This window comes from Alternaria ethzedia, assembly GCF_023757985.1.
Source record: "Alternaria ethzedia strain BMP 0044 chromosome Unknown scaffold_12, whole genome shotgun sequence".
NCBI lineage: Eukaryota > Fungi > Ascomycota > Dothideomycetes > Pleosporales > Pleosporaceae > Alternaria > Alternaria ethzedia.
In genome coordinates, this window is record NW_026056205.1 from 858,924 (window position 1) to 878,399 (window position 19,476).

At 53.3% G+C, this 19,476-nt stretch overlaps 6 protein-coding genes across 6 annotated transcripts; 2 read left to right on the forward strand and 4 right to left on the reverse strand.

The window, feature by feature from the left end:
- Positions 1-346: 346 nt before the first annotated feature.
- Positions 347-1,867, reverse strand: J4E87_005844 (uncharacterized protein; the record flags this gene model as incomplete). The annotated part of the gene is made up of 1 exon (XM_049377449.1): positions 347-1,867. One exon carries the CDS (start codon positions 1,865-1,867, stop codon positions 347-349), a length of 1,521 nt encoding a protein of 506 aa, XP_049233075.1.
- Positions 1,868-8,131: 6,264 nt separating this feature from the next.
- Positions 8,132-8,496, reverse strand: J4E87_005845 (uncharacterized protein; the record flags this gene model as incomplete). The annotated part of the gene is made up of 2 exons (XM_049377450.1): positions 8,132-8,392; positions 8,446-8,496. The coding sequence occupies 2 exons, from the start codon at positions 8,494-8,496 to the stop codon at positions 8,132-8,134; spliced, it is 312 nt and encodes a 103-aa protein (XP_049233076.1).
- Positions 8,497-10,462: 1,966 nt separating this feature from the next.
- Positions 10,463-11,348, forward strand: J4E87_005846 (uncharacterized protein; the record flags this gene model as incomplete). The annotated part of the gene is made up of 2 exons (XM_049377451.1): positions 10,463-10,469; positions 10,639-11,348. 2 exons carry the CDS (start codon positions 10,463-10,465, stop codon positions 11,346-11,348), a joined length of 717 nt encoding a protein of 238 aa, XP_049233077.1.
- Positions 11,349-12,201: 853 nt separating this feature from the next.
- Positions 12,202-13,773, forward strand: J4E87_005847 (uncharacterized protein; the record flags this gene model as incomplete). The annotated part of the gene is made up of 4 exons (XM_049377452.1): positions 12,202-12,237; positions 12,288-12,338; positions 12,393-12,757; positions 12,810-13,773. The coding sequence occupies 4 exons, from the start codon at positions 12,202-12,204 to the stop codon at positions 13,771-13,773; spliced, it is 1,416 nt and encodes a 471-aa protein (XP_049233078.1).
- Positions 13,774-14,307: 534 nt separating this feature from the next.
- On the reverse strand, positions 14,308-15,665 carry J4E87_005848 (uncharacterized protein; the record flags this gene model as incomplete). Its single annotated transcript, XM_049377453.1, has 2 exons — positions 14,308-15,274; positions 15,328-15,665. The coding sequence occupies 2 exons, from the start codon at positions 15,663-15,665 to the stop codon at positions 14,308-14,310; spliced, it is 1,305 nt and encodes a 434-aa protein (XP_049233079.1).
- Positions 15,666-16,711: 1,046 nt separating this feature from the next.
- J4E87_005849 (uncharacterized protein) lies at positions 16,712-17,290 on the reverse strand (the record flags this gene model as incomplete). Its single annotated transcript, XM_049377454.1, has 1 exon — positions 16,712-17,290. One exon carries the CDS (start codon positions 17,288-17,290, stop codon positions 16,712-16,714), a length of 579 nt encoding a protein of 192 aa, XP_049233080.1.
- Positions 17,291-19,476: the final 2,186 nt, after the last annotated feature.

Below are 19,476 nucleotides of genomic sequence, written 5' to 3' on the forward strand. Positions count from 1 at the left end.
GACAATTTAGACCGGGCAACGCTGCCGACCCTCACGTAGGTTTCTTAGGCATAGGTAGAGCCACAGTATGATGAACAGTGAAGTCTGACAACGGCTTTTAGATTGGCAAGGCTGGTGAACTACAAGAAGTGGATGAGTACAGAGTCGAGGCCATGTGCATGGGGCGCGACATAACTGTCAAGGCCGTGGAAGCACTGAAAAAGTGAGTCTGTCCATCTCCAGTGATGATCAAGATCGCTGATGGAAGCAGAGCACACCCATACGAGGAGCCAGTATACGAAGTGTACAAGATGGAGGACATGTAGTACGCTCATACTCGTTTCATTCTTGTAAATCCAGTTCGCTATTACGACTGTACACTCTCTTTGTCGGACAATATGGCTTGCAACACCTGTTTGATGATGGGCAAATCCCTCTCGGCGTCCGTCATCCAGTTAGAAACTGCAAATCTACAAGCTGGCTTCCCGTCCCATGCTGTACCTGACACATATATTTTCCTCGTTGCCTTGATCTTGTTGACCAGTTGCTTGTTCAGTGCTTCATCTGTTGCACGGAACAGTACGATAATGTATATGCTGTTTACGACTTCTTCCTGACGGGTATCGTGCTGAGGGAGGAGCTCATATCCATCAGTCTCCAGAATATATCTTGCGATTCCTCGCGAGAGTTCAATCTGTCGTTCCAACATCGTACGATAGCCGTCTTTGCCATACGCAACAAGGTTGGCGTAAACCGGCAGCGCTCGGAATCGTCGTGAGTTCTCGAGTCCGATGTTCAGCGGTGACATGATGGCGCTCGCGTCGTTCCCGGAAGCGAGGTATGCCGCGTTGGGATTCTGGAATACGCGTTCAGCGATGTTGCGGTGTCGAGAGAAGAAGAAGCCACAGTCGTATGGCACGTTGAGCAGCTTGTGCGCATCACCTGTGATCGAATCCGCAAGCTCAAGACCTTCACAAGCCTGGGTGATAGAGGAGTACGCGGATGAGGTCAATATGCGGCCGAAGAGCCCAAACGCACCATCCACATGTATCCATGCTCCATACATGTCGCACAGCTTTCGCATTTCCTGCATTTCTTCTAACCCAGAAGTCGCAAAGACTCCTGTGTTGACTTCGGATGCAGAGATAGCCACGATCGATGCGGCACCAGGTCGCTCAAGAGACTTCTTGAGTAGCTGCATGTCGAATTTGTGCGGCGCATCTGGCTCTCCTAGACACTTGACGCTCGTCCGCCCCAGACCTAGTATGCTTGCCGCCTTGCTCAGCGATGAGTGCGGTACCGTGGTCAAGATTTGGATCTCGTCGATACCAGCTTTCCGCATAGCTTCCGTGATACCAAGTTCGCCAACGCTAATCTCGACGTCTGTACGATGTGCTGAGGCTTCAGCAATCACATACTCTCGTCCACACGCCAGCCCCAGGATATTGGCTGCCGTCGCACCTGTGGTAAATATGCGGTGTGGCCATTGCTCTGGTGCGAAATTGAGCAACTCGCACAATAGAGAAAGAGCTCGATCCTCCACGTCTGTGGCGATGGTCTCATTTGGTAGGTGAACTTGCACGTTTTGGTCATAGGCTGTGACCAGGTTGTCGGCAAGAAGTGCTACAGGTGTCGCACCACCGGTTACAAAGCCGTAGTAGTTAGGAGAGCGGGAACTACTGTTGAAGGCTGGGGCGAGGTCCTCTTGTATGTGCCGTATGCTTTCTTCGAGACCCACGCCCTGGCTCTGGAGGTGGGAGTGAAGCATAGAGCGAGCAGCACTCAACGTATTCGTTGAGGGAAGGACATTCTCAGGCGGTGGGCCTGAGTGTAGCTTTGAGATCGACGTCGACAGTCTTTGGAACAGCTCGTGAGCTGGGACCTCCATGATGGATTAAATTGATGCGTATAGAAGTAGAACTGGGAACATTCACAGCTCGTTCCCGACGTGGATGTTGGAACGTGAAGAAGTGCAGCATATAAATGTTGGCGCGAGAAGTGCTTGTACGAGTGACGGGACGCGTCTGACTCTATGAAGAGTCTAGATTTCGCGATGATTGCCTAGGATAGCCGGAAGCGACATGTGCCTTCGCAACCTGCGCCATATTTTGATCCATCGAGCGGGCCACTTTCGCGATTGGCTGTCTTGAGCGGGTTCGTGAAGTAAGCGGCACGTTTGACTCCAAAGCGGCAGGTCCACTCGACGTTCTTCGGCATCCACCCAGCACGTGACTTGGTGCTAGCGCGGCGCGTTCCGGAGTTAGCACAACACGGTCAACGATGCTATCGGTGACATCGCCACCATTACGCCTGCAAAACCGCGATGCCTACACGGACCGACGCGTAAAATATTCATGCGGACTCACACCGACGATGCGACGCTCTCATGCCTCAGAACAATCTTAGTAAACATCTCAAGTGGTTGATCGCAGAGAAGCCTTTCATTCCGCCCGCGGCTTCGCTCGTTGCATACGATCCCGACGCAGTTCCGACGAGTTCAGCTACGATTTCACAACAGCATTCTTCCTTCTTGGACGACCACGCAGGATACGATGAGCCTGAAGCTGCCTCCGCGCCACCACCCCCACCAGCACTACCAGCCGAACGTCCCGCTCCACCCCGCGCTCTCGCTCGAACACGGACTATTGATATACACAACCCGCCAGGCACGGAAGACCCGACCTTGGATATGGCAAGATTGAGGCACACTCCAGCGAGTGGAAAGCCTAGACTCATCTTAGCGGGGTTGCCTGAACATGTATCCTCTTCCAAATCAGCAGGCAGGGAACGAAAGGAACCGAGTGATGTTGGAAGTTTCAAGAACAACATACAAGATCTATCAGCGAATGTGAGGAGTATCACTGGGACTACTGGCACACCTGCCTCCCAACATGCTACCGCGAGAACGAAGTACCGCGAGCCAGTTGATGTCGACTCAATCGATCTCACTGGTGACGACGCGGGTCGCTCCTCTCCAGTTCCAAAGCGCACCTCTAAGGGTCGGAAACGAAAGAGCGACGAGTACGAGGCAGACCTACGTCGCACCAAGTCTCCCAGACCTGCTCGCAAGGCTCATGCGCTCAGTCCAGAGCTCGTCGACGATGATGACTTCCCCGATATCGACGATATGGTCATGGCCCCCGACAGCCCTCCTCCACCATACTCAACCATCGTAGACGGTGTAGGCAAACAGTCAAAGCATATCGCGACAGCAGAAGACGACGACCTGGAAGCTATGTTGCAATTAGAAGAGGAGGAGAGACAAATGGCGAACGCAGAGAATGCGATAGCCTCACAACCCCGTAAACGCAAGTCACTGAGCCGCGCACCCTCGGAAAATGCGCCCGCTCGCAAAGTGGGGAAGCAAACGCGTAGTCCTTCGCCCCGGAAGAACGATCTCGCTAAGACCGGGGCTATGGCTAGAAATGATCGACGGTTGGACACACCTGGCACTAAGAGGGTTGGGCATGCGGTCTTGGACTCGGAGGATGAAGAATTTGGTGCACTGGATGAGATGGATATCGATACCCAATCCCGGACGAAATCACCCACTCCAACAACGGGGAAGAAACTACGCGAGAAAACACCGATGACCGAGTTCACCAGAGGTGCCAGTCAAACGCAGCTTCCCATGCGATCGCCTTCGAAGACCATAAGAAGTCCAAGCCCATATCAGCCGGAACAGGACTCTATGCCCACTCCAGCGAAGTCTCAGTCTCCAAAGAAGGCTGCAAGGCCTACACCCACACCAGTGCCTGCCTCCACAAAACGCGTACCAAGCTCTTCCGAACTTGCAAAGGAAAGGAGAGATGCCATCAGAGAATCCATGGATACCTTCCTGGGCACTGAAGGCCAAAGATTGCAGAAACACCTCAACGCTGCAAGCTCGGCATGGGATAATGCCAGGGCTGCGTTTGTAGCACATCTTTCCGAGTTTGGCAAGCCTGATCCAAGCGAACAAGAAAGGATGGAACGCGCTCGTTCACGAAAAGAGGCAGTCGAGCAATTGATAACCTTGAAATCCAAACACGAGGAACTAATCGGGCAGCGGCAGAGGGTCAAACAGAAGCTAGAGGATGACTTGAACATTGGTCAATTTGATGCAGCGGACGGTGAAACCCTCAGCAGACTGTTCAAGATGAACGAGGATGTTCTGATCCAGATGTTTTACCTCCTGGATGCGGCAGCCATCAAGCAGCAGTCAACACCTCTTGTGAAGACTGAAACGAAAGTCAGCCGTAATGTGGTCATACAATCAACCCAAGCGAGCCCGGTCCGCCCACACCTAAAAGCGTCAAGGGATGCAGGCTCACATCGCATCCCCCAGACACAATACGGTAGGCCACCCGAGGCTCCCGCTCAGGAACTGTGGACGCCTACTCGGCATATCCGTTTCGCAGAAGAGCAAGTAGCTGCGTCCCCACTACCGCCCCCAAACCTAGGCTCCCGTGCCCGTGCGAATGATGGCATGGCAGGAAAGCAAAAAGCGAAGTCAAAAGAGCGATCCCATAGAGTGCCTGAGACGCCAGAGCGCCGACGTTCTCCAAAGCGATCAAGGCCAGTAGCTCCGCAACACACACCAGATGAGTTTGGCGAGCTTGACTTTGAAGAGAACGAAACCCTGTTCAGCAACAACATGGGCGAACTTCACCAACCCATTGAGATCAATGACGACGATGATTTTGGTGAGGCATTTGGACCGGACGACGATGATGACTTCCTTCACGAGATCACCAACATTGAGAATCAGGCACCAGGTGGTTTTGATTGGAAGGGCGAGCGGGCTGGGAATCACGTCACTACACAATCTCGTGAGGTGTTCCGCGAAACTTCTACCAATAAAGCCAAGCCTAAACCAGCCCAGCAAGCTTCACCGAAGAAGCAGCAGCTGGATATGCCTGCTAAGAATCATCCTGGTATGAATTTCCCTTGGTCACAAGATCTAAGGACCGCCCTCATTCGCCGCTTCGGTCTGCGAGGATTCCGTCCAGGACAGTTGGAAGCTATAAACACGACGCTGTCTGGCGAACACTGTTTTGTGCTCATGCCTACGGGAGGTGGCAAATCTCTTTGCTACCAACTTCCGTCAGTAATTACCTCAGGCAAGACAAGAGGAGTCACCATCGTAGTATCTCCGCTCTTGAGTTTGATGGAGGATCAAGTGGAGGCCTGCAAACAGCGCTTTGGGATGCAGGCCTTTCTGATCAACGGAGAATCGACCGCAGCACAAAAGAACATGATCATGGACGGGCTACGTCAGCGGGATCCCCAACAGTTCATACAGATCCTCTATCTAACACCCGAGATGCTCAGCAAGAACCAGAGAATGATCAGTGCTTTCCAGCAATTGCATTCTGGGGGCAATCTTGCCCGCATCGTCATCGATGAAGCGCATTGTGTCAGTCAGTGGGGCCACGACTTCCGGCCAGATTACAAAGCACTTGGAGACGTCGTTCGTCAGTTTCCAGGAGTACCCGTTATTGCACTGACCGCGACTGCGACCCAGCTTGTCCGCACTGACGTAGTAGCAAACCTCGGTATACAGGGTTGCCGTCAATTCTCCCAGAGTTTCAACCGCCCCAACTTGTCTTACGAGGTTGTGCCAAAAGCCAAAGGTGTCATCGACAGCATCGCGGATCTAATCAAAGAGAGATACGTTGGGAAATCCGGCATCATATACTGCTTGTCACGAAAGAGCTGTGAGCAAGTGGCCCAGAAGCTATCCGATGTGGGCATCCGTGCGTATCACTACCACGCAGGAATGGAATCCGCAGACCGATCCGAAGTCCAACGCAAATGGCAGAAGAACGAATATCATGTCATAGTGGCTACCATCGCCTTTGGTATGGGAATCGACAAGCCTGATGTACGATATGTGATCCACCACTCGCTGCCCAAGAGTTTGGAAGGCTACTACCAAGAGACCGGTCGAGCTGGCCGTGATGGCAAACGTTCAGAGTGCTACCTGTACTATCAGTATGCCGACTCGAGAATATTGCGCAAGATGATCGAGGAAGGCGAAGGTAGCTGGGAGCAGAAACAGCGACTGAGCGATATGCTGAGAACTGTCATCCAGTACTGCGAAAACAAAGCAGACTGTCGCCGCGCTCAAGTACTCGGATACTTTAGTGAAGCATTCGATGCCTCTAAGTGCAACTCGACGTGCGACAACTGTCGCTCAGATGCGACGTTTGTTACTAAAGACCTCACGGACTACGCTGCCATGGCCATCAAACTTGTGAGCCAGGTACACGAGGACAACGTGACGATGCACCAGTGCGTGGACGCTTTCCGTGGCGCGGGCAGTGCGAAGATCAAACGCTCTGGATTAGAAGAGTATGGATGGGGCTACGGCAAGGACTTGGAACGCGGTGACAACGAACGCATCTTCCAACACCTGCTCGACGCTGGGGCCTTCAGGGAAAGAAGCAAGGTGAACAAAGTTGGCTTCGCGACGAACTACTTACACGTATGTATTTACTGCCCTGACTGTATTCTACATACTGACGATTGTAGCCTGCTTCGGCACGCAACGACTACGAGAGCAAACGAAAGCAGCTCAAGCTTCAAGTTCGTTCTTCGCCACAGAAAGCGCGCGCGAAAGCACCCGCTGTCAAGAAGGCAAAGAAAACCCAAACTCAGATTCCGTCTACCAATGTTCCCTCCCCCGTACGCGCACCGAAGCAGAAGATCCGATCGTTTGCCTATAATGAAGAGGACGACGACGATGACGATGCATTCGAAGCTCCACGACACCCCGCCCGCAGTAAGACCGCCCGCGGGTACGAGGCGGACGATTTCGTGGTTGATGACGATTTTGCGCCAATACGTGTCGCCAAGCCATCAAGAAGCACGAAAGCAAAGGGTGTCGGAGCTCCAATTACTACAGATCAACGCACCGAAGGACTCAGCGAATTCCAGTCCGATGTTCTGCGAGACTTCATGAACGGAGCCAAGCAGTTGAGGAAGGGCATAGAAGACAAGAAAAACCACCGTGAAGCCATCTTCACAGACACAGTACTACGTGAAATGGGTCTTGATCTACCTATGGATCTGGATGAGATGAAGACTATCCCGGGTATCAGGCCGGAAATGGTGGATCTGTATGGCAGGCAGTTTTTGGCCTTGGTGGACAACACAAGAAACTTCTACGGAGACGACACACCAGTACCTCGGAATCCACAGCTTCGTAATCGCCGACCCCAGCAATCCAGAGTCATTCACGAGATTGACGATGATGACGAAGAGGAAGTTGTCGACCAAAACCATCGGCTCGTCGTGGACCTGTGTAGTGAGGACGAAGAGGAAGTACCCATTGCAGAAGAATCTGAAGAGGAATCCTTCTATGGTGAGTTTGGCGACGAGGACGAGGACGGCGATGATGCAGTTCACACGAGTCATCACTTCAGCCAATTCCCGAACCAAGCTGTGGCGGAGTTCAACAGTAAATACACGCAGCTCGGTGGCGGCGCAGCCCCTTCTACATCCAAAGCAACGAAGGCACCAGCAGCAAGAGGTAGATCGAAAGCCTCTGGGTCCGGATACAAGAAGGGCTCTTTTCGCAAGAGGGCTAGCTTTGGTAAGGGTTCTGCTGGTGTCAAGAAGCGGGCATCGAAGGGCAGCAGCAGTAGAGCATCGGGAGGCGCAACGGCAGGGAGGCCTTCTGGGCGTGGTGGTAGAGGCGGAGGGGCAGGCGCATCAGGCGGGTGGAATGGCGTGATGGCGATGCCTACTTGATCGCGAGTTCCATGTTCATACCTGTAGCGAGCAATTGCGCACGTACATTCGCAGCTTCCGCAACTATTACGAAGTTATGTAAATTATAGATTAGCCATATGCTGTACGAGAGTTGGTCTAGTATCACGCAAACACTTTGGCTTGACGCCATTGATTATTTCAATCATGCTAGTTCTTATACCACGTTCGATTTCTAGGAGCTGCACAGTGGCTACGCTGCGCTGATAGACAGTGACAATTTCATAACACCAGGAGGTCACCAAGATCAAGCGTACGCGATATGTTCAAACATAGACACAGGCATTAAGTCGTAGTGTAATAGGATATTAATTCGTTAGCCCGCAGGCAAGGTATCTCATAATGCCTTAGTTGGGTATCTAATTCCTTCCTCCATCGTCAACAGCAAGCACAACGCTTACAAGCCGCTGCCGTGGGTGTGGGTGGTGTGGGTTCCGGTAGTGTGGTGACCCATTCCAAGCGTGTTCTTGGCCTTGTCGACGATGCTACCACCGGTGGAGCCGTGAACGTTGTTGTCCTTGCTGCGGCCGACCTTGTCCATGGTGGACTGGGTGTTGGTCTTGGAGGAGTCGGGCTGGAGCTCGCGGGCAACCTTGTCGCCGGTGCCAGTGAGAGACTCCTTGATCTTGGTGCCAGTGGACTTGGAAGATTGGGGTTGCTGAGGGGAGTGTTAGTGAAGGTGGTGGAGAATGGAAGGTGAAGGTGGCGTACCATCTTCTCACCAAGCTTGGTGTGGGTGTCTTTGCGGAATGCGTCGGTCATCTTGAAGGTGATAGTTTGGTTTAGTTTGGGGTGGTGTGATGTAGGTGGTTGATGATTCGAGTTGATTGAAGTTGCAGGTGTGGATGTTGATGAGGTCTATCTTAAGTGCAGGGTGAGCACTGCTTATATGCTCCCCGGACCTCAAGCAGCTACGTCATGGTTCGTGACTGCCGTTCGCAGTCTCAGCATGAGTGCTGACTGACATGTGCCCAGAATGAAACAGCGCAGCCACAAACCACGGCGTATGCCCAGCACGTCGAGGACGTCATTCAGTTGGCAATCCGAGTAGGTCTAGATTTCATCTACTTTCGTGATAGGCCGTCCTTGTTCGCTTGTTTGCATATCACTATAAGAGGCGAATGAGCAGGGATGGAAGGATGGATCAACGATGAAAGCAAGCTTTCCACGGTGGCTGACCCGTGTTGACAAGAGTTAGCCAACTGATGTTTGCGGTCGTTATACTGCGCCTTGAGCGCGCTTGCCACGTTGCGATTATTGATCAAGTGAGCATCAAGATTAGTCGTGTGTAGTCGAGCATGCGTGTCGTGAACCGCTGGGTGAAGTTTGATGCCTGGTGGGTGGTGGGGCAGGGCACTACAGGTCCCTGCGTCCCTGCGCCGGACGCGCGACCCCACGTGTAGTAGCGGTGACATCATCCCGTCTTTCCAAGGGCACAGGGTGTAACAATCAAGCTTCAAGTCCGATCGCCAGGTCAACGGAGCCCCATGCTTGCCTCTATTCAGCACCTAGCCTCGCGTTGTCATGATCACGAAATGACTTTGCTGATCACTGACGTACGTTGAGATTCTGCATGCGCAATCACTATAACTTGATCAGCGATCTCGACGGGCAGGTCTAGGGACTATGAAGGAGGTGGTCTGCCGCCATGTAAACAGGGTGCAGCGCAAGCTTCCGCCGTGTGCATGTTTGGGAGACGTCGCTGCAGGGCCACCGGATAATACTTCAGGGCCCGATGCCGAGCCATGGAAGCATTCAGCCCTGAGTTGAGGTCGCCTTGAAGCTGTCGCGTTGACTCCATGCCTACATATTCCCAGAAAGCGTCACGTGATGGTATCGACGACCGCCTTCTCATGTGCCTGGACTCAACATACAGGAGTGCGCAGAACGACATGTTGACCAAGTGGCATGGTAGGATGCTCAGATACATAGAGGTGCGTGATGCTTTTTATTGTTGAATCTCCGGCCGTGCACTGTCGGCGGCACACCGACTGCTATATACGGTACATGGCGGTATGCGCTGTCGAAGCGGGTATCTTCGAGTGCATCGCGCTACGATGCGTTCTGCGGTGACAGCGATGGCGCTCGCGAAAGAGCGGTCGCGGCAGGGCTCTAGGCGGTGCCGTACGCAAGGCGCCACGTCGTCGCAGGAAATGCAGAGGCTGGACGGGGACATTACCAGGAGGCTCTAACGCAGGAACGCGCTCGGATCAGCGGTAGCGCGGCGTGCGATTGGCGGTTGGGGGCGGCCGGGGCAGGATGCTCGTGTTCGGTCCCCTCGACAACCCGCTTTGTTGATGGACTAAGCCAACCACCTCCAGCCACTTCAGACCAGCCATCACCATTTTCGCAACAGCAAAACTATCCGTCGCTGCAGGCAAAGAGAGAAGTCACATTCCACGCTACCACCCACACTTTGAATATTCTTCCACACAGGAGACATCTGACCATCGTCGTCGCAGTGCATCCACCGCCGCTGTAGAGCCATCCAGCCGAGCGTACCAACATCGACCCGCATCCCGCATTCGACGCAGTACACTTGGGACAAGACGCCATCGCTTCCCCTCTCGTACCCTCACAGGAGAGAGACCACCACCAGCCGCAGTCTGAGTGCACTTCCCCGCTCATCTCACCCGGCCCTCTGGGGGCGCAGGGAGAACACAGGCCCATAAGAGGCAGTTGAAGGAGAGACACATTCACAATGGCGAACTTACGGTTCGCGGTTAGCATGCAACGTAAGTACACCGCAGCTGCCAGGAGAACGATCACGACTAACAATCCCCAGGGCTAATACCGTTTCTCGGCTTTCACCATGTTCTCATGATTCTCATTGCAATTGCGATAATATTGCTATGTAAGTTGGGACGAAACCACATCAGACGGACACAGCTAACATTCTCGCAGCATTGCTACTCGCAGGATGCTCATCCACATCACCGCTCATCCCCGGCATCTTCCTCATCTCCATGTGGTACGAAAAGTTCACACCCACCTACGCACCTGAACAAGTCGACCCCGGTGTCACAGCCGCCATTGCCAACATCGTCGGCAACGCACAGCTCGGTGTACGCGTCGGCTACTTCGGCATCTGCATCAACAGAGACGGCGGTGGCTTCATTTGCTCCAACAACGCCACTGCGCTCGTCGACAACGTTTCAGTCGACCAGGACCCCCTCAACCTTGTCTGGGTTGCCGCCACGTTCAAGGACGCGGTTGTCTTCCCATACCTGCTCATTGTCGCCATCATCCTCGCCTTCTTCACCTTCATCCTCCTCGCCACCTTCCCCGGATGGCACGAGGAGCGAGACGAGCGAACCGGATCTGACGTCGACGTCAAGCCCTTCCCGTCGCGACCCGTCTCCCAAGTCGCCCTTGCGCTCATCTTCATCTCATCCATCTTCGTCCTGGTGTCAGTCTTGTGGCAACACACAGCATCCGTCGCAGCAGCAACCATCGTGCAAGATCTGGGTAACGGCAGCGTCAAGTCTGGCGTCGGTACATCGGCCATGGTCCTTGGTTGGTTCGGCTTCGTACTCCTCATAATAGTAACCATCGGGTTGCTCGTTATGATTCTCAGCATCATTGTTCTCGACCGTCTCACCGACAACGACTAAGAGGACCGAACCGGCTGCGAATACATTCAAAACATAATTACGAAAGGATGAGCATTTTGTTGGCGCGATTGTGTAATTTGGTGCCGAGCTTACTCGGCCTTCACTTCTTCAGCTCAGTTACATACCCTTTTATTTTGGGCGACGCGGTGGCAGCTTGCTGCTCACAATTCTTCTGGCATACCCGGCGTTTGGAGATTCTGTTTGCATCAGATCAATTTGATCCATGAGCGAGTGTTGGTTTTCACCAACGATGGTTAGACGAAGGAGGAATGACTCGACTGAAAGCAACGCTTGGATGGGCTGTATTTATGTAGTAAACGAAAGAATGAGAATTGGATACGTCAAGTCAAAGAACTTCTGCCCCAACTTGAGCGATGCTTTCCCGACGGGTGAGAGTCAAAGAAGTTAAATGCAATGCCTCCTTTTGTCCAGTGGCATGGCTCATATCTCCCGATGGACATCCGGGGTATTCTCGCATAACGCGGGGAAATGCAGTAGCGGAGCCGCCAGTCGACCTGCCTTTTTGACCCGAAACGGGAAAGGGTTCGTCTTACCATGAAATGCGCACTCATGTGCTACATCTACACAACTTGTAAGAACAGGTCTGACTGCACACTCTCGCAAAGCCTGCCCGAGTCCCTCCGACGACCGGCCGCAGAGTGCAATTATCGATGGCGCCATACCTAAGCGAGCCTAGGGCATTTTGTCGCGTCCAGAAAAATTGGTGGGGTTGGCATGAGAGGGACATTTAGTGCTCTGACTGCTTAAAGGCGCTGTAGTCTTACTGCCATCTTCCGATCTTTTTCTTTCAATCCCCCTTTCCTCAAACCACATCCTCATTTGATTGCCTGTCATGTCTAGCTACGCACTCCCCAAGTCCCACCAGGACGTATGTTGCCCCGCGTCAAAGAGAAGATGTGCAATGCTAACGCGGCACAGCTCATGGAAAAGTCCCTGGTGGACACCGACCAAGAGGTCGCCCAGATCATGGTATGACTATGCTATTACCTGCTTACTTTATACTTGTACTAACAAACACCGCAGGAGAAGGAAATCCAGCGTCAGCGCGAATCCATCCTCCTCATCGCCTCCGAGAATGTCACTTCCCGCGCTGTCTTCGATGCGCTCGGCTCGCCCATGTCCAACAAGTACTCCGAGGGTTACCCTGGTGCCCGCTACTACGGTGGCAACGAGCACATCGACTCAATCGAGTTGCTCTGCCAGAAGCGCGCCCTTGAGACTTTCGGCCTCGACTCAGAGAAGTGGGGTGTCAACGTACAGTGCTTGAGTGGTAGCCCGGCAAACCTCCAGGCCTACCAGGCCATCATGAGGCCACACGACAGGCTGATGGGTCTTGACCTGCCACACGGTGGACATTTGAGCCACGGCTACCAAACACCGCAGAGGAAGTGCGTACAGATCGAGCGATATGTATTGGGATGACATGCTGACCATAAGTAGGATCTCTGCTGTTTCCACATACTTCGAGACTTTCCCCTACCGCGTAAACCTCGACACCGGCCTCATCGACTACGACCAGCTCGAGCAAAACGCCCTGATGTACCGCCCCAAGGTACTCGTCGCCGGTACCTCCGCTTACTGCCGTGAGATCGACTACGCCCGCATGCGCGAGATCGCTGACAAGGTCGGCTGCTACCTACTGATGGACATGGCTCATATCTCCGGTCTGGTCGCTGCTGGTGTCAACAAGTCGCCCTTCCAATACTGCGACATTGTCACTACCACTACCCACAAGTCCCTTCGTGGACCCCGTGGTGCTATGATCTTCTTCCGCAAGGGCGTTCGCAAGACTGACCCCAAGACCGGCAAGGAGACACTCTACGACCTCGAGGGACCCATCAACTTCTCCGTCTTCCCTGGTCACCAGGGTGGCCCCCACAACCACACCATCACCGCGCTCGCGGTTGCGCTCAAGCAAGCGCAGACTGAGGACTTCAAGCTTTACCAGCAGCAAGTCATCAAGAACGCCAAGGCACTTGAGGTTGCCTTCAAGGGCATGGACTACAAGCTTGTCACTGACGGTACCGACAACCACATGGTCCTTCTCGACCTGAAGCCTTTCGCCCTTGACGGTGCCCGTGTTGAGGCTGTCCTCGAGCAAGTCAACATTGCTTGCAACAAGAACACCACTCCTGGTGACAAGTCAGCTCTCACACCCATGGGTATCCGTATTGGAGCCCCAGCCATGACATCGCGTGGCCTGGGCGAGGAGGACTTCAAGAAGATCGCCAACTACATCGACCAGTGCATCAAGCTCTGCAAGAAGATCCAGAGTGAGCTCCCCAAGGAGAACAACAAGCTCAAGGACTTCAAGAGCAGGGTTGCCAGTGGCGAGGTACAGGAGATCAACGATCTTAAGAAGGAGATCGCGGCCTGGGCTGTTACCTTCCCTCTTCCCATCTAAGTCTACACACAATTTTCTTGCAGAGTAGGCGGCGTACACAGGCGTTTCTTTGTCCAAGCGGGTTACGGTGTTTCAACAAAAAGGCAAATTTGGACTGGCATATTCAACAGCTCACACCATCTGATTTACGAGGAATGACATGATTAGGGCGACAAAAACTAGATACCTGGAGATGAGGATTCCACGCGATGAAATGCTCTTAGCGTGCCCTGCACTCTTGATGGGATACGCTGCTTAACCAGCATGTCTCGATCATCAAATGTAAAACAAATGACTTGAAATTTCAAGACTATTGCGCCCTGTGGATTGTGTGATGACCATTTATTTTAGGCATGAAGCTCTACACAAATGTGAACTTATAGAATCCGCGCAGCAGCTGTGCCGTTGATCGAAAACGACATTCTTCACTCAAAACAGCCAGAGTCGAGAGAGACGATTCCAATCACAACTTCATGAAGCTTGGCTGCCACGATATTCACAGGTATTGATGTCATGGATTGAATGCTAATAAGTCTATGCTGAGACCTGTGGCGTTTACGCCGACTGCCAGGTAATGGAAAAGGTAGCGGAGTGATCTCCGCCAGCGTACACAGTCTGCTGTGTACTTCCCGACGCAATCTTGTCGGCACTCCATTGCGCGTTGCCGCCAGCAGCCAAGTTACCGTCCGCGTTTGTGAACCCAGTCACGCTGGCAGAGCCGTCGCAAGCTAGCGCTCCACCAACGATGCCACACTTGCCCTTGGAGCTCGACAAAGTGAAGCCGTTGTCTGCCTCGGCAGCGGTGAAAGTCGCGCAGGTGCCGGTTGTGTACCAGGTGCCCTTGGAAATGATACATCCCTTCTTCGCGCCGTTGACGACAACGTTGAGGTAGCCCTTACCGCTGAAAGGCGTTCCAGGCGCAGATGTGGGTGCGGGTCCACCAGCAGTCGTGGTGGTAGACGGAGGTGAGGATCCAGCGTTCTTGGGGAGGTACTTGATGCCCGTCTGGGGGCATGTCGATTTTGTGCCATCGGGGTCTGAAGCAACAAACTCGCCAGTCTGCACGCTACCACGAACATCGTAGTGGTACCAGATCTCGTTGAGTGCGCCGGACTTGCAGCCTAGGGTAACTTCGACACCGGGGCGCTTGGCCTGGATCGCGCTTTGGATGGCAGCGAATGTGTATGTCTTGCTTGTGCTGGGTGTGATGCCCGCTGCGCTCAACCACTCGTAACTTGGGAGCGTCTTGAAGAGGTCGACAGTCTTTTGGAAGAAGTCAACCACCTCCTCTGTGGCTTTGTGGTCGTCGTAGCATTCGGGCTCGAGCGTCGAGATACAGGTGCCGTGCTTGGCCCACTCGTGGTACCAAAAGGACTCATCGTCGCCCTTGTAGTCTTTCCAGTATGTGGACATGTAGGAAAGAAGGTCGGTCGCGCCGAAGGAGTTGAGGATGGCAGTGATGTTGGAGTAGGCGCGCGAGGAGTCGCAGTTGGCGTCATAGGTGCCGTCGCATCGGTCGGGCCTGGACAGTATGATTAGCATGAGTAGGTAGCTGCAGGTGGAGGGCAATGTTACCATAGACCGTGGATGGTCCAGCTATCCTCTGGTCCAGTGGCAGGCGAAGCATCCCAGAACTGCGTCTGTAGAATCTGTCCGCCCGGCGCATTGAAGCAGCACAGGTTCTCCACGGCGGTGGTGTTGTGGCAGCTCAATTGAGCATTGGGGCAGCTTTGGGTAAAGTCGCCCATGACGCGTCCTCCATGGCCGAGGATGACTTGCGCACCACCGAGGGCGATCTTGCTGAGGGTCTTGAGAGAAGGCATGGCTGTTGATTCTGCTGCCAACATCTCTGCAGTGGAAGCCGCGGCGTTATGTACCTTCTCCCTCGCGGCTCCCACCAGGGAGTCTAGCATGGCCGGCATGTTCCCGCTTGCCTCGTACTACTGCAAGGACGGAGGAGATAATTTGGCGCTGTGCAACAAGACTACACAAGCTTTCGCGGATCGATCCCTCCCGTAACGGCAGCTCAGATTACACGCCTTCACGTTGCTGTCGCTGATTCGCAGGCAGCGAACACACTGCTCCTCGATGCGGAAGGTCGGTCCTCTAGTCTAGTCTGTCGCCGCCGGGCTGCTTTCCGTAGGTGCGTCAACGGAGAGCCCGAGATGTCTTCTCGACGATTCGACTGGTGCAACAGGTTCGGGGCGAGGTAGGGTAGTGCGTAGGTGTACTATGGCCACCCCGACGATGGCGCTGGGGATGGGTGTTTATGGGGGATGAAAGGGCCAGAGGACATAGCCACTCAAGGCGCAGTACCAGCCATCACGCCGGGCGAGGTCACGCAGGGCCGCGTTTGGGGCATGATGGTGATCTGCTGCTCGGGGACCAGTCAGATGGCGTCTCAGGGCGAATGTGACGGGTGCACGTGTAACGCGTGCCTGGCGATATGACGACGATTGCGTTAGCCCAGGGACGAGCGGACCCTGCGGCTTATCAGCATGGCGCGCTAGCCTGCAGAGGATCGCTCGGCGTAGTCCGAACCTCACCACTTTCCCATCCAAGTCCACGCCAGAATCGTTTTGCTTTTGATATGGGCGTCATCTTCTCTCTTTCTTCTTCGATGGTTTCTGTTCGTCCAATGTGGCGATGAGTTCCCAGCATGACGCAGTCTTCGTTCATGAGCTGGATCTCTATCCCTCAATACCGATTCATTTCTCTCATCCAGCTGTGTGATGGGTTTGTAGGAAAACTGCCACAACACCATACCACAGGAAGCGGCAGGTCAACATGTATACTGCAGACAATATCACTTTCATCAAGATCTGGTTTGTTTGGGTTGGAATGATATTGTCTATTTAAGTGTTGTATTTACAAGAAAAGAATGTTGCTCAAATATTTGCAGTGTAGATAGCCTTTACGATCCGCGATCGACGAAGCCAAGGTGTCCGTTGCGGTTCCCTTATGGGTACTGGGTGTAGAGGCACTTGGTGGGGTTCTCTTCCTTGATCGCCCTTGCGATGAAGCCGTAGCACTCGTCGGCTCCAGCAGGACGGGTAACACCGCCCAACCAGACGGAGTAGCCGCCACCGAGAGAAGGCTGGCAAGCCTGGAACTCGATGTCCTCGCCAGTCTGGTCACGGAAGACAAGGTTTCCGTCGTCGTTGATGGCGAAGGTAGTCCTTTCTCCGTTCTTCACCATGGGTTGAGCACCGGTGGTGTATTGGATGACACCCTGACCCATGCCAGACCTGTCAACGAAGAATTGCTGAGGGGGGTTGGCAGTGTAGAGATAGAGGCTGCCGTTGCTGAGCTGGAATGAAGCGTAGTTGTGGGGTTCTGGACCGCAGGAAGCGTTCTGCTGGCCTGCGTTGATCACGAGGGAGTTCTGGACAGCCTGGAAGGTGCTGTACTGGAAGTCGCTGCCTGAGCGGATGGTTTGGATTGTGAAGACATCGCCGTCCTTGATCTTGGAGTCGGTGGGGAGAGCAGTGACGAGGCTGGCGGCGGTGGCAGCAATGGCAGCGGTGGTGAACTTCATCTTGATTGTAGTTGGGTGTGGTAGTAGTGTAGGGTGAAGATGGTAAGCTGGTTGGTGGATGTAGTCTTGATGTTTGAATGTGTTTGTGTTGGATGATGATCTATAGAGCAAGACCTCCAGCTCTTATATACACAGCGACCTCGTATACAGTCTCCTCGCGGCCGTACGAGAGTAACCCCAACAATACAGCAACATGAGGTCACATTCGATCCGAACACGAGCACTGGCCCATAGAATCTTCCATATGCTCCATATTTTGGTCTCGCATAATGCATGCGCCACGATGGTCTCTGCTACTCAGGGTCGTGCGAGGCCTATTCTCCGAAATGCCGGCAAGCAAACGTGGCGTGTGCGCAAAACGTCGAATGGAATGTGTGGTGAGTGACGCAGCGGTGGACACGTCGACGGGCCGATGCCAGCAATGAATTAACGGAGGCTGGCTAGCTGCTGCCAATTTTGAACCCGGGCTAACAGCCCGAGGTGATCCTATTGGCCGGCCGACAGGCGAGACACAAGAATAGATCGCATGACCGAACGCTCCTTGACCGACCTTCACGGTCGAAACAACATTGGGATGGGCGACAATCGTCGTCGCTCGTGTTCTGCTCGGGTTGCATCGTTGCATGGCGGTGTAGCGAAAAGGGGTTCGCGACGAAGCAGTCGCCGTAATGAAGGATCTCGGTACTGACGGCGATTTGTGCATCAAGCTAAACACAACAGTCCACGCGTCTTCGAAAAATGCCTTTCCAATGTACTCAAAGTAATGAGGCCGTATCACAGTGCCCAGCTCGAAAATCGGTTGAAGGTTGGCAAGAGCTGCACATCAGACTCACAAGCGTACCTGATACTGAGATGGCACATTGGGCACAGAGGTGAGCATCGTTCTCAAACAAGAGCACCGGTCGTACCCCACAAATCCAGAATGATGAGGCAATTAACGAACTTCGTGTTCATTTATCAAGATGCGCATCTAGACTATTGCCATATCACTTTCCGCGTCAAAGACGTCAACCCGCGGATTCCGAAACGAACCAGCCCAAATGACACGATATCGACCACGTCCCACAGCACCCTTTTACGTCCACGACTTTTGTCTGCTCATCAAATCTCCTACTTACATCACTCTACTATGTCTTCACGGCCTCGCTGTACGCGGCAAACGGCTGTTCGTTTCGCTCTTCCCGACAGTAACGAAAGTAACATCGAAGCAGACGGCTCGCTTCAATACGGCTCGAACTTCCTCGCGATGTTGCTGTGTACGCTCCTTCTATTTCACTGTGTTTCTCGCGAATTGACTATAAGCCTTGTGTTCCGACATAGTAATGCATCACTACCCGGAATGGTGGTTAATGTTAGCCTCTCGATGGCTCCGACATACCTAGGTATTGAATGTCGTGTGATGTACATGATTCTGCGTACTAAGCTCTATCCTTCCAATGTCCCTTCTCATATTGCCGTTTTCTTCGTGTAAGGCTTGTCAGTGTAGTTTGACTGCGCTGGGGTTGTAGGTATAATGCTGGCATCTCCAAAGAAGGTGTGCACAAGTCCACTCTTTTGGTATATTCAGAACTACTTAGGTAGCCTCCTGCAACCTGTGAAAAGACAACGGTATTCTGTCGCTGTGGTGATTTAGTTTTCTGGGTATCTTTCGGCTACCATGGCGTAAGTGATGGCGGTATGTTTTTTTGAGTTTCTATCATGCGCGGTTTTAGTGCTGCAATATCCCACAACCCGAACACAATATTGGAACATTCAAAGACCCGACGGCCACACGGACCCAAAGTCCCCAATAACTACAGCTTAGTATGAATGAGAGCTATGTCCTTTAATATGAGAGATGAATTTGTAGGAGCACAAGAACCGGCCCTAGTCGTAGAAGTTATTGTAGGTAATTTCTCTACTAGCAGGATCATGCAGCGTGCCCAGGTAAGACATCCGCGCATTGTAGGATACTCGGAAGACCAGATATATAGATATGAGCCTATACTAAACATCAGTTCACGTCTGCCCTAGGACATGTCCCACGAGTAGCCAATGTCGGCTTTCCGTATGTTGGCTGCTGGCAATCAGTGTTGGACTGTCCCACACTGTCCAGCCAAGAGCCGCGAAACAACGCCGCGTTCGCATGCCAGCCACAACGCGTTGTATATAGGTTGGATGGATCTGCTACCCAGAGAAACGGCCTT